Genomic DNA, 14627 nt, shown 5'->3' with positions numbered 1-14627 from the left:
ATTCAATTAAACCACAACGTCAGTTCATTCACGTAACATATCGCATAGACCTCCCACCTGCTATAGGAAAGGAAACTGCGTAGTAACTGTACTATGCAAGTGGGGAGAGTCCATTGCAAGAACATTTCTGGGATTAGCAATGAAGCAAGCCAGACCTGAAAGCCCATAGGGCAGGCACTGTGATCTGGCAAGCCCTAAAACATCTTAGCAATTGCTGACTCTGTTGTATGCAAAAGAGGCACATATCCCACCAAACATTTCAAGGAACCTGTGACAGTGTCCTGCCTGCTTGGGGCCAACAATAAGGACATCTCAAATGTTACAGAGGGTTAAGGCTTACCATGCCTAGGTCACTGTGCATATTAGAGTGAACAATCTAAGAAAGTCATCCCTTCTTATATGCTACAAGATATGGTAGAATTATTGAACAGCCTAGAAACAAGCATGGAAAAATGCATTTCTTTAGCAAAACCTTTCAGGTATCTCATATGGCACCTATCTATAATGATAACATTTTACCTTTTAGTCAGTGGATAGGACACAGGGGTTTCAATGATTCTTAGTCTACAGTGTTATGTGGGATCAGCCTGAGTGCATCACTTCTGATGGACTTTACCTCAATGTCCAGGAAATATAAGTGCTAAACAGGGCATTATCCATTCCTATAGTATTTTTAGACCTCTTTAAATTCTGAGTCAAAAGGAAATGATAAAAAAATAAGTGAAAGTTTCTTCACTAAATGACAGAATTCCAAACAATAAAATGGGTGACACAGAAACTTTACTCTGTTTGGGCAATGCTGATGTCAGTACTTTTGCTGAAACATAGTTTAAAGATGAAATGTGCATATCACATATTATAGGGCATACTTTCTTTCATTACAGATACGACTGGATATGATAGGATAGGTGGTAGTATCACAGTTTTTGTAAAAGAACACATACGCCAAAAACCAGGAAACCAACTCAGAATTACAAGCTTGTACAAATAGTAACTAATATTGCTGTATTAAATAGAAAAAGTACATGCACTGTCTATTTCCCAGCAGAGCAGATAGAAACCAATCCTTATTAATGTGTGCTAACATTATCCCTATCATTAAATACAACCCTATTACTTACCTTAGAAAACCTTTTTCAATAACTCTACCACTAATGGATCCCAAAAGGGAAATACTGGATTCATTTTGCAATCTTTTTCTTTTTGTGAATTTTTCATTGTGCTGGTTTAAAATGCCATCATAGATCACCTGTGCTCTGATTCTTGTGTTTTGAAAAATTAGAATGTACTCATTTAAACATAACTCTCAACTTTTTTTCCAAAAATGTGAAACACTGCCTGTGGAGCAAATGGACAAAATGTGGACCACTTACAATGATGGATTAATATGATTAAATTGTATTTATGATAGATATGTTAAAAACTTTTAAAGGAAGAATACACCCCCTCCTACAGTTTAGCTCAGTCCTTAGTTTTCTTTTCTCCTTACAATATGGTTCCGGTATTGTGTAGGTAGAAGAAACCTGTTTGTACTTTTTAAAACTTTCATTTCCTTGCCTTGTAATCAAAGAAAGGGAAAGTCCACCTACTTTTTTTTGTTTAACTTCTCACATACTTTGCAGAGAAATTTGTCTCCACCTGCATGACATACCATAGTCACAGATAAATCTGTAGTTTTCCTTGCCAGGTACAGCTGTCAATCTTGGATGACCAATTAATCCTTCTAATGTCAGGGGCACAGCAGCTGCTATAAAAAAGACAGAAAACTGTGGAACTGTTTTCAGCTATTTTTATTGCAGAGAGGAGGAGAACTTAACACTCCCCTTTCATATCAAAACAAAACAATTAGACCAGTCAGGGGTTTACAGGCAGTTGTCACCTCTTCTGACAAATTTACATAAGCAGCATCACAGCATTGAAATGCTAAGCTTTAAATGTTAGTTATTTATAATAATTTATATGTTAAGATAACTTAAATATAGTATCAGACATTTCTGAGACACTTAGAGAAAAGTCAGAAAATGTTTTTTCTTGTAAAGTATCAACACCTTTACCATGTTCAAGCCCTTCCCCCCATACAAAGGATATAACAATAAGGATATAAATATAAGAGACAGGTGTCAACCCTATCAACTAGGTGCACTGATACTGTTCATAAAAAGGTCTTTTTTGCTTTTTTTGTGAGATCCTTCTAAAGGGGGATGCATATCTGGTACAAACAGATCCACAATCAGAGATTCCCGCTGACTTTGAGTCAGTTCTTACAGTAGGAGAGTGCATGAGAATTTTGTAGTCCACAAAGGAAATGTGACCTTTGATGGCAACCATAATATATAGCTGAATTTACTTTAACATACACTTACTATGTGCCCTTACATTAAAAACATTAAGAAAGGAAATCAGAACTACTTAACTGTGTTTAAAATGCATGTGTCTGACTGTATCTGTCTGTGTGTGTGTGTGTGTGTGTGTGTGTGTGTGTGTGTGTGTGTGTGTGTATATATATATATATATATATATATATATATATATATATATATAAAAAGTATGTGCATGTGTATGTGCTTCTTGTGTGTATTCGAAAAAGAGCAGCAGACCACTCAGTTATGTGAAAGTGCACTTATTTGAAAGTGCACTCGCGAACTCTGCTTCTACAAACATATCGCACCACAGTGGAGGTCAGTAGGAAAACGTGCTATGTCCTCCACTGTGGTGCGGTAGTCACGGACCTTAGGTTTAGGATGTACACAAATATATATACACACACAGACAGGGTGTGTCCATGAATGTGTGTATTATTTAATTTTCATCATCCTAATGGGCCTCCTTTCTCTGACTTTCTACATATGCCAAATCTTTTTCACCATACTAGTTATTAGGCTTAACTGCAATGGTTGTTCCATTGCAAAATGTTTAGGTTTAGTATGTATTTAGTATGTATTTCTACTATCTTAGGACAACAAAAGTGATGCAGGTATAATTATCCCCCTGTCCTTTTCTTTTGTGAAGCCATAAAACATCCCCTTGCTGATTCCTAGTCATTTAGAGCGCAGTAACATCTTAACTGTGAGTTGTGCAATATGGGTTCATACAATTCATTATTTATAATAAAATTAACATAGTAGAGTTAAACATTATTAATGTATGCATTCTAGTAACTGTTGTTTAATGTTTACTTATTTACCATAACTCTTTGGCTATGTGTTGCACACGCAATCTTTGTCAATGTCTTTATGTCAATATTTTTCTTTGTATTGCTAAGTACATTTATTACTTGTTATTATCTTTGCCAATGTATCCTGTGTCATGGCTGAAAATGGTCCTAGAACCATTTCACTTTCCTTGTTACCAAACTATAAATAAATATGAAATCGAAAAAAAGGGGGTGAACATAAAATAAATAATTAGGGAATTAGTAAAGCACATGTTAATTCTGCATCATTCATGAGAGAGAAAAACTTCCCAATGACGGTATTGGGAAGTAGCAGACAAATTTACTTTATAGTCCTTTTCATTACTACATGTCACCTGTACAAGAAACAGCAAGGATCATTTACTGCAGTGAGTTTTCACACCTCAGCAAGGTCTGTCAATTCTTTTAGAACTACAAAAGAATCCCTTTACAAAAGCCTACTACTTGCCTACTTTCTTTTGCTGGAAGTAGTTAACAGCTATTTATAGGATAGAACAAGCTCTGACAGACACATAAATGAGGCTCAATCAGGGAAACACAGAAGTAGCTCTGTTACAGAAGGTGTTTTGGATGACAGTGTTTCACAGTCCTGCCATTCTGCCTTAATGGTATAAGAAAACAACACCACTTCCTTATGTCTAGCATGACTCATATAAAGGGGACTTGAATTGCATTCTGGGAAGAAGGAATGAAAGCAAGAAAACAAGGTCACATTATCAAGGCAGGCCCCATCATCCGCCATTTTGTGGGGAACACATTAAAATTGTAAAAGAAGCACTTGGAATTATTATGAGGTATTAAAATAGTTCAAAAAACAAATATACAATGAAAAAACATGTTTTTGAGTTCTAAGGTAGAGTTGTCCTTTAAAAATGAATGTGTAACACTACCCTTTCAATGAAGAACTACATGGAACATGGAATTTTTAAAGATCGTGTCAAAAGCACTTCACCAAATTTTTGGTTCACACAAAAAAGTGTTCATAGAAATCTGTATCCATGCAAAGACTTTTCTATGTAAAAAGAAACATTTGTACTGATCAGATTTTAACATTTTTAAAATTACAGCATTTAAAAAATATCTTCCTGATATGGAAGACTAAAAATACAGAGCCATGTTTACAGCTTTTATATTAGTGGCCGAGCGGGAGGTGTTGATGTCAGTCTGAGTTCAAACTCTAATTCTGGATTAGCATAGGTAAGTAATTGTGTATTAGTTAAGTAATTGCCAAACTGTTAAATTAACAGTTTGGCAAAAAAATGATCATTAGCACAACAATGCATGCAAATACTTTTTTGTGTAAAAAGAAAATTTCATTTTGTGCCTTTAGACATGATCTTTAATAGTGAAAATCAGGGGAGTTCCTTATAGTGAGATACAGCTGAGAAGGACGCTCTAGCAGCCACAAGTGTTCACACCCAGATTCTATTCATGGTGCTCACCTCTCCATATCCACTCTCATTTCTAACAAATAGCAGGCATATCTCTTAACATCTTTGCTCAAGAATTCTGGACAAGGTCAAAAATTATAGGTGGAGGGGGTTAAAAACCCTAAATCAGTGACAATTTTAAATGCTATTTTAATTCACTTAAAAAGAGTTAATAGAACAACAGTTTTTGCATCAGTGTGCATTTTTGTAAACAATGTATGAAACTCTATTGTCTGGAATTATTGGTTAAGTATAATCCTTACTGATTTACCAGACTATAAAAAGTTTTACAAAGGACAGGCAAAAATATGAGACAAAATCTGGCAGAGTTGAAAATATGATAGCAGGGGATTTTTCAGCAGATGCCTTCATTCAATTTTTCTGAAAGTTCTATTATGTCTGGTTTGAAGACCTCCAGCCATGACTACATGTCATCATTTGACTGTTGTTATTAAGAATGTGAAGATGTCTACTCCAACCCAGATAACTTGATAGTTGTGTCCTTGGTGAACTGTTTTCTGAAAGAGGAATCAAGCTGGGACAGGGTTGGGCTTAGTGTTCCCATTCCAGAAATGCAGAATTTTTATAGTGAAGGGATGGTAGTGGGAGATTCGTTTGGTTTTGAAGAGAAGACGTCCACCCATTGACTGTCCTTGTTTACTACTACAGAGCATTTAGATTTAAATGAAAATAATTTATCACTTTAAATTCATGATGCATCACAACAGGTTCTCTACAAGATAGCACAAATACTAAAGCCCTTTTTTCTAGTAGTAAGTCAGCGCCATTTCTCATTGCAAGATGACCACTCTGCCCTTACCATGGCTTTCATGTCCCTATACATAGGATGAAGAACTAATGGTCACATAAAGGCTATATTTTTTATATTAGTTTATCAGTTAAATCACTTAATGTATATGTTTTGTCTTTCAGTGGTAAATAAATGTAAACCTACTTAGTTACTGGTAGTTATCATGAACATAATATTGTATCTATACTGCTTGTTAGACTTTCTTGTTCTTTCCTCTGATGTCCTATATATTCTATTTTTATCTTTTCTCCTGCCTACTGCTGACCATTCCTTGGTCACCCAATTGCCCCATTTGCTCCTTTATGGTGAGGGCTGGATTGAATTGGAAGAGAGCATCATGTTATGGATAGGTAGATGTTATGCCCTATCACCCCCTGCAGGCAGATTCAGGCTCACTGCAGACATTCAGCTAGTGAGATGAATATTCTACCTCTATGGTGGCATGCTTTTCTTGGAGCTCTACCCTCAAGGAGCACGCAATAGGGCACTATAAGGCCACACTCCATCTACTTGGCCACACATCACCTTCTCTGTGGCCCCATCACCTCTGGTCTTGTGTACACTCCTTTCTTTTCTCCAGTACCACTGGCCACACAGCAGCTACACTGCTAAGGGTATGTAGTCCCTATCACTCTACCCATAGAAAGGTGAGCAGGACCAGTTTCTTCATTCCCAGGGTCAGCCCTTGCCACCAGGGCTTTAGGTACAGCTTCTTTCTCTAAGTCATGCAGCCTGCAGACACTCTTCATATTCTAAAGGGATTCTCTATATTTGTGCCCTGGCATTTTCAGCTTATTATTTACTTTCAGTAGCTAAGACAGTTCTAACCCTTAGAGGTTATATTCATAAACTTCTATAATTTAGAATTGCTTGTTCCAACTTCAGCTAGATTCATTTTATTTCTTTTCAGTTATTTCAGCAAATGCATCATGCCTGAAAAGTGCATCTCTCTACTCTTCCTCTGTGAATTCTGCCTGAACATCTTTCCGAAATTAAAAAAAAAAATTAATACTGCATTTCTGAATTACTTTTTTTAATTCTTTTAGTTGAACCTCTCTCATGGGAGTTTGATTTATGAACAATTATCATAAACTATAATTAGGATTATATATATGACAAATCATTAAAATGTTATTTATTGATAACACCAGTATTTCCTTCTTGTAGCCCATACTTCTTGAATATGACTAAGCAGTTTTGTTTTTATTTTCACAGTTTAGTGAAGCAGTTTATTTCTTTAAACTCAGCAAACCATTGTTTATACTATTTGGCGTCACACTTTCCCTTCTTACCTCTTTTGTTTTAATGGCATCAGACCTCTCTACACAAGGACTTAAACTTACCCTTAATTTGTTCTCTCCTTATACCTCTTATACCTACTTGACAGCTGAATAACAAGTAGAGAAAAAAACCTCTGAAGAGATCTAATATCCACAGCAGTGCGTGCATGATCCTAGTGGGTAGGAAGAACAGCAGCGAGTTTTTCATATTGTCGACTCTATCACATTATACTTCAGCACGTGTACTATAAACACATTGTCACAGAAGAAAATAACAGTACAGTGTGCTTAAAAATTAAGTACCAACTCTCCTGCTAACAGAATAGTAAGCTTTATTTTCTTTCTTTGTTATGGCCACTAGATGGTTGCCATACACCATAACTTGAAGGAAAAAAGCACACATGAAAAAAAAAAAAAACAAGCGATGATTTCATAACACTGAATTCTCAAAACATATAATTGACTATACAGCAATGTCATATTCTTGTGGAACAAGATGACACACATAAAAATATCAAAAGCAATAAAAATAAATAAAAATGAAAACCTTTAATAAATAAAACCTAACATTTAATATTCAGAAACCAATATTTATCTGATTTCAAGTTGTCAGCTTATAATGAAAAAAAGAAAAACCGTGGTGAAGTTTTTGTGATATGAAGATCAAGTCAACAGTATTTAGAATAACTTTTCTAGGTCTTTGTTAAAGAAAAAGATAAGGCTCTACCTGTACCCAAGAGTTAGTCCAGGTAAGGATGGTGAAGAAAGCCTGAGGGAATGAATGTGAATAGTTAATACTGATTTAACGTCCTGGAGAATGGAGCAGGACCAGTCACTACACAGGGTCATCTAGTGGACATCACATCGTAAAGTAGCATCAGCAGCAAGTAATGGCTAGCAGTGCCTGTATCAGCCTACTAAGAAGTACAGTCAGTGTAGCTGAGGAATTTAGCATATATGAGGAAGTACAGACACACCTAGAACCATCACTACAGCTACCCCTGAGCATAAACAGCAAGGGGCATAAGGTTAAGGCAAAAAAACATCCAATTTACTCAGCAGAAAGCCCTTCTTTGGGTGGAATAAGATGACATGTTAGCAGCTGAGAGATGATAATCAGCTCCTTAGGGGACAGAATAATATAAAGTAAAACGTTGTTGTAATTAATCCAGAGTACTTTCCCTCATATTTTAATTCTTAGCATCATATTATTAGATGATACATTTCAAAAACAAAAAAAAGACTGTTCAGCTGCCATGTCATACTGCTGAGCAGAGGTTGTAATTCAATAAGATTATAAATGTAGTTGCTCAGTGATTACGATTTCTTCCTCAGAGCTCTGGGGTTCTGAGCTCAGTCCGGACCTTTGGCCACTGTGTGTGTGTGTGTGTGTGTGTGTGTGTGTGTGTGTGTGTGTGTGTGTGTGTGTGTGTGTGTGTGTGTGTGTGTGTGTGTGTGTGTGTGTGTGTGTGTGTGTGTGTGTGTGTGTGTGTGTGTGTGTGTGTGTGTGTGTGTGTGTGTGTGTGTGTGTGTGTGTGTATATATGTGTGTGTATATGTGTGTGTGTGTGTATGTGTGTGTATATATGTGTGTGTGTGTGTGTGTGTGTGTGTGTGTGTGTGTGTGTGTGTGTGTGTGTGTGTGTGTGTATGTGTGTGTTAATACTCCAGTTTCCTCCTGCTACCCCAAAATATGGTGGTTGATTACCTTCTTTAAACTGTCTACATATACTAAATATACCCTTGCCCTTGTAGTCTGGCACATGGCTGAAAAGGGTCAGGTGGACCAGTTCAATTACTCAGTGCAAGGACTACAAAATCATTTTTTCTCGAATGCTGGTGATGAAGTCAAAATTTCACACCTGATATACATGCTACTATTGAGAAAATGTCATAAGGACCGTAGTCCAACATGCCATAAGATTTGCAAGCACTGTGCAACTGTTAGCTGCATATCCTAAGTCTAAGTCATCTGTAAGTTTTTAAGTCTGTGATTTAAACAGAACATGCTAGACAGAGAAGTGTCCCAGTGGCTGCCCCTCCTATAGAACAGCCTTCCCTTCCATTTGAAACTGAGTTTGTCTGTTACCTGGTTTAAGCTCAGTCTAGACCAGTGGATATGGACTAGGACATTTACACTGGGCCTGGCAACCATGTCCCTTATGGAGAGAAGTAGCTTATAGCCTAGTAGCAATCCGTGAATCTGTGAATGTAATGAGACTCGAAGATATACAACTCATATCCTACTGTCCTGTCTCAGTCCCAAAAGAAAGAATGCAAAACCTAATGACTCAGGGAACAGTGACATGTACTCCAGCATAACTATAATGAGAAGGGACATGCATGTGTTAAAAATAGATGGTTGAAAAACAGTCAAAGAGTGCACATAACCACACAAACATCCATGCTTTGAAGTTTTGAAGTGGCAGTGACCTTCTCTCAGTAACAAGGACAGTTTTTTGACAGCCACACTTCAGACTAGAAACTCAGTAAGTGAAAGTGAAATTCAAAGGTTATTGTAGATAACAAAACATGTTAGGTGTGTAGACCTTTCAACAGTATGTATCCATAGCAATTTAATGTAAGGTAGAGTTATGCCTTTAAGCTACAGTGCCTTTTTAATGAGCAAAGGGGAAGGAATGCATTATGTTAAAGGCTATTTTTATTTTAAGCTTTGCCGCATTTTATTCATGTATTGGGACTGTATTCTGTGCACAAATAAAACTAGTTCTGTTTCCTGTTCTCTAGTCATAAACTTCCTTTTCCTGCCTGGTAAAACGTTTGTGTGAAGTCTAAAGGTCTGTGTATGATCTAAAAGTATATTCATTTTTTTTTTGTCTTAATCACAGAGAAGTGCACTGACAAGCTAGTTCAACGACAAAAAGCTTCCATTACAGACTTTACATTAAGTGTATTGGTAGATAATGCCACCTGGGTAAGTAAAATCAAAGTCCTAGCAAAAGCTTAGCAGGTGTACTGTGAACTTCCTTTGCTTTGCGCTACATGTATTGTACAATTCCTGTTCAGAAACTCGTAAGAAACAGTTGTGCTATCTGTTTTTGTTTTTCATAGAAGAAAATGCTACTCTTTAACAAAATTAACTTCTCTTGTTAACAATAATTAAAAGTATATGACTTTGCACTAAAGACTTTTTTATTGGTAAACTAAGCATATGTGCTTCTTGAGCACTAGAGGTGTAAATATTAAATGTCACAGCCTAAATTTGTCTTCACACTTTATTACAAGGGTTGAGGAAAATCACTTTTATCATTCTGCTCTTGTACTAGACAGCTAAGTGAAGCATTAAAATGAAATTCAACTCATTTATATACCATTTTAATTTTTTCTTTTATTTCCTCAACATCTATTTACACTGACTTTGGAGTGTTTGTCAGCAGTCCCATAGTATTCAGTTTGTTTGAATAGGCAGTTATGATTAGACTCATCTGCTAATTTAATGCATTAACAACATGTTTCAGAGTGTGTTATAAACTTAAAAACAAACGTTATTTACAGACAAAACCTATAAACCTTTCCTGGTGAAAATCCAGAGCTGGGGTAACAAATAGAAATACACTAAAGCTTTACACTTAGTTTCCTTTGACAGAATAAAGTGTTAAACTGACTCATAAAAATGCAGTAAGAAGAGTTTATTCTGTAGCTGTTAAATGATGCAGACACTTTGTGCTAAGGGGTTATTTTCTAGTTGTTAAATTAAGCAGTATTAATCAACTGATATTACTGCCCAGGGGCACAGGCTTTTTCTCTAGCTGATACAGGGTGCAGTGACTGGTAAAAAATCACAATAGCAAGGGTTTGCTTTCTAGCTGTTACAGTAAGCAGTGATATGAAAGCACAATATGAAAAGGTTATCCTCTAACTGTTACAACTTCCAGCTTTAAGTGCCGGGTGTGAAGGTACAGTACCGAGGGTTTGTTCCGTAGTTAACAATCTGCTCAGAAAATAGAAAGCAGTATACAGCAGGTTATTACTGCAACAGTCAGAAGCTAGATACAAGTGAGGATGACTAGATATGATATCAACCTCAAAAAATGGAATCCTGATGAAATACACCAAGTAGAAAGGAATGAGTCCCTCAGAGAGCTCCTCATGTGAAAACCTGTTGGTGATGCATTATAATACTGCTGTGAGTATACAGACGTCGGAGCAGGCAGGTTGTTCAATATGTACTAGTGGAAATTTTCACAAATAATTTACATTGTCTTAAGATTATTTTTTTAGGCACATTTTAGCACAAAATACCTGTGATTTTCAACATAATTGTTCTGTCATTTATCAGGCTGAATGGTAAGTATCAGTAGAAACAATCACATAAAGAAAAGGAAGTAAACACAAGTCTGTTATTTGCTGTTACCTAAATTTAATATGAACATGTAACAACTGTGCATGTCCCCTAATCCAGTTTGTCTTGGAATAATGGCCTTTAACTAAAGGAAACTGAATGCAGAAAGGTTTTACTAACAGAGCTTTCACTCATTAATCTGTATTGTTTTGATGTTTCATCTAATGACAATGAGTTATTATTGGGAAAGAGATATGTCTACTAATGAATGCCATTTTGATCAATAATGCCAATCCCCACACCACTTCTGAGTAATATCTGTTTGCCCATACTTTTAAGAGCTCTTTGTCCTTGATTTATTTGTTTCATTTTTGTGTGCTAGCTAGATGAATGTGGCTAATTTTGCTAAAGGAGCCATATTATGAAACTTTTAATTCTGAAATTGCTTTGGCCTAGTTACTATACAGCTGCTACTTATAGTTTGCAGTTAAAATGCATTGTCTATCACTTTAAAATATTAATTGAGTCATGATTAAATGAGCTACAATATAATTCCTCAATAGAATTTTGCCTTTACCATAGTTAATAGTGTCACTTTGAGATCAGTTTTCTTTAAGTTCAAAAGTTAAAAACAATAGATGCTCACAAGTCACAGTAAATATATTTCTATAGCAAAGATTGATTTTTCCCCCTGATTAACATCTTCGGAATGTTTCTACTACCTGGGACAGTTATGATATTATCTGTCACGATGTAATGTATGAGACAAATGCTTTATTGTGAATGGTAACAGTGTCCTAAACTGTTTAATATACATATGCATATGCATATACATATGTAGTAAAAGATTAAACTCCCCCTTGAATCTATGTTCAGTAAATTTGAACCAGTCATGTATATCAGTTCTCAGAAATAAAGGTACACTTAATAAGCAACAGCAGTGGTTTAGGAGCAGAAACCAGTCTTTAAGTGTACTGGAGCTTACAGTACCGGATCAATATTATACAGGAGCAACTGGCATAGTTACATTCTGCACTGAATTGACACTAAAAGTATTGTCTGCTATAGAGTTAACAAGGATGAAGCATTTCTTCTTTCTAAATAGTAATGAGTTCTTATGATTATTCAGAATGAAAACTGCTGACTTTCCAGTTTAATGACACCAGAAGATCTATCTAGCTGATCAGCTCATGAGTTGTAGTAAATAATTTGAAAAGCAAATAGCGTTATTCTTACTGCCACTGTAGTCTGAGAAAGCATGGATCTGGTACTTACTAACAGACTTCATTAAGGGAATGGCAAAGTCATGGGCATTTACTTTGAATGAAAACAGAAAGACGTGTAACACTGGCCATGTCAGTGAAGAAATGGGTTTAATCCTGACAGTAATGCCACTATCTGAAATCCAGTTATGGACTCAAGTGCTACAGGGCTGGATAGAGAAAACCAGTAACAAGTCTGCTTTATTAGGTGGAGAAACAGGGATGAAGACCCTCATTCACCAGCTCCCACTGGGAGATGAGTGCAACAACATGAACATGAATTAAGGGAAGAAAAAGGGGCAGAAAATCCATGGCAACAGTTTATACAGGGAAAGAGGCATAAGGGATTTGGGGATCATGGCTGGCCTTATGCATAGGTCAACTAGGTCATCTATGTGGCAGTGGTCAGCTAGGTGGCTGCCTAGGGTGCTGTGCTTCTGTGGTTGTGTTTTCTATACATGTATTTATTTATTTTTAGAACATTTATTTGCTCTAATAAATAAATACATACATAAATGAAGTATTCTTGTTAAATGAAAACATGGCACATTAAGGGGTGAGCACCCCAGGGGGAGGTGCTCCAGTTGACTTGACCATTCAAGACATGTTACATTAGACTTGAACATTGCAAGGTCACAGAACAGAGAACTCAAAATGTTTAAATGTAGGCACAAAGCCAAGTGATGCATATTTTTCTCAAATTCTTTACTCAGCGATTGTCGAGGCTATGCCTCAACATGCATTTTTTTTCAACAATGAGAAATACGAATCTCTAATGTCTAGCTTTATGGATTGACTGTAATCTTCAACAATTTACTGAAAAAACAATTATAACTTAAAATTGGGGCATTCTGTAGAATTCTGGACAGCTGAGAGGAATGGTGCGATGTGAAGTCGGAAACAGTGAGACCTTATTATCATTACTGCTGTTTTTATAAAGATTCCAGCAATAATCAACTAGATATTTCAGAATGTTCAGGAGAAAGCCAAAAGTAATGAGGGGTGGAAGAACAAAGACACAAAGTTAGACACAACTTTTAAATATTATCTAATATACACAAAACATTAATAGAACGGATGGTTTGGCATATCGACATGCATTTTCAGAACAATAAGAAGTATGAAGCTCTAATGTCTGGCATTTTTAACTGAATGCAATCCTCTGTGATTTACCAAAATATGATAAATGTTATGATAGTCACAGAAGAAATAGCAAACAAAATCTGGAAGAGAGCTGAGAGGTATATTGGTCAGTTTGCATTTTTCAATATAATACATACCTGCTCATCCTAGGTATGTACATACAAAAAAGTGATGTTTGCTAGGGCTGTCTGTAGAAGAAATGACTAGCTGCTGCTGTTTGCCAATTATTCTGACTTTCTGATTTGTGGATAATAACTTTGAATGCTATATTTTGGAGCAAACGTGAAATGTATTTACATAATCATCAGATGTCTGAATTGTGCACAGATGTGGCTGGATGGAGGTTGGAGTTAGTTGTTTGAAAGAAAGTGACCCATTTGTCATTTGCTCAGTTTAAACAGCTACTGTCTAACTTTGTAGGACTTGTGTGCCTTTCTAATAAGGAAAATGGACTACGTTAATGGACATGTAAGATATGCACAGACAAAGTAGCTTTAATTGCAGTTGTTTTTCTTGGCAAGTTTTAATGTGTGGCAACCATTTGGAACAAAGGTGAAATACATTGCATGGCCATTCTTTTTTATTGCAATTAAACATCTAAATTGTACATAGAAGTGGCTGTAATTGATTGGTTGGTGTTGTCAGGATGAAAATAACTGACCCTTTTTTATTTTAAACAGTCATCTCTTAAAAAATAAGAGATAAAATGCATCACAGAATTCACAGACCTTCAGAGCTTCTGGGAGTCCCACACAATGACTCTATAAGTGGATTTTGCAACAAACCTAGTAGCCCCTGGACTAAATCCCACCTAGTCTAAAAATGACTCCACTAAAATACACACAGAAGGTCATTGATACTTGTGTGCAACTGGGGGGGATGTCATTATTTCTTTAAATTCCCTCCCAAACCTCAGAGGTCACTATATCTTGTATTAGGCTGGGGGCAGTGTGGTTGTTATTTCTTTAACTTTCACAGACTTCAGAGGGGGTACACAGAGGGTCACTATAGCATCTATAGAAGCTGTCTAAAATTAGCAATTTTAAAACATTTTTGTATTCATCACAATCAAACATCAGATGCATATACAGATGGATATCTTTTGAGGGAGAGTAAAGAAGCATACTGTTTATATTTGTCTGACAGCAAATAAGTTCTGCTCTATTTATTTATTTTTTCAGTTGTTGTCCCTATCTGACATCATAG

General features: G+C 36.1%; 1 protein-coding gene across 6 annotated transcripts in view; it reads left to right on the top strand.

Moving 5' to 3' along the window:
* EVL (Enah/Vasp-like) overlaps positions 1-14627 on the top strand; it is a 1573360-nt gene that overhangs the window by 299330 nt on the left and 1259403 nt on the right. The window contains exon 2 of one of the 6 annotated variants that reach the window (XM_044075034.1): positions 9563-9648. The exons of the other annotated variants lie outside the window; for them this stretch is intronic. Within the exon in view, the coding sequence (XP_043930969.1) occupies positions 9638-9648 (11 nt within the window). The 5' untranslated portion in view covers positions 9563-9637. The remainder of the gene's footprint in view (positions 1-9562; positions 9649-14627) is intronic. 6 annotated transcript variants of the gene reach the window in all.

The sequence above is a fragment of the Protopterus annectens genome, chromosome 6.part0 (genome assembly GCF_019279795.1).
Source record: "Protopterus annectens isolate FY-2018-M chromosome 6.part0, PAN1.0, whole genome shotgun sequence".
Classification (NCBI taxonomy): Eukaryota; Metazoa; Chordata; order Ceratodontiformes; family Protopteridae; genus Protopterus; species Protopterus annectens.
Note: the sequence above shows the minus strand (reverse complement) of the source record. Positions and strands in the feature narration are given on the sequence as shown.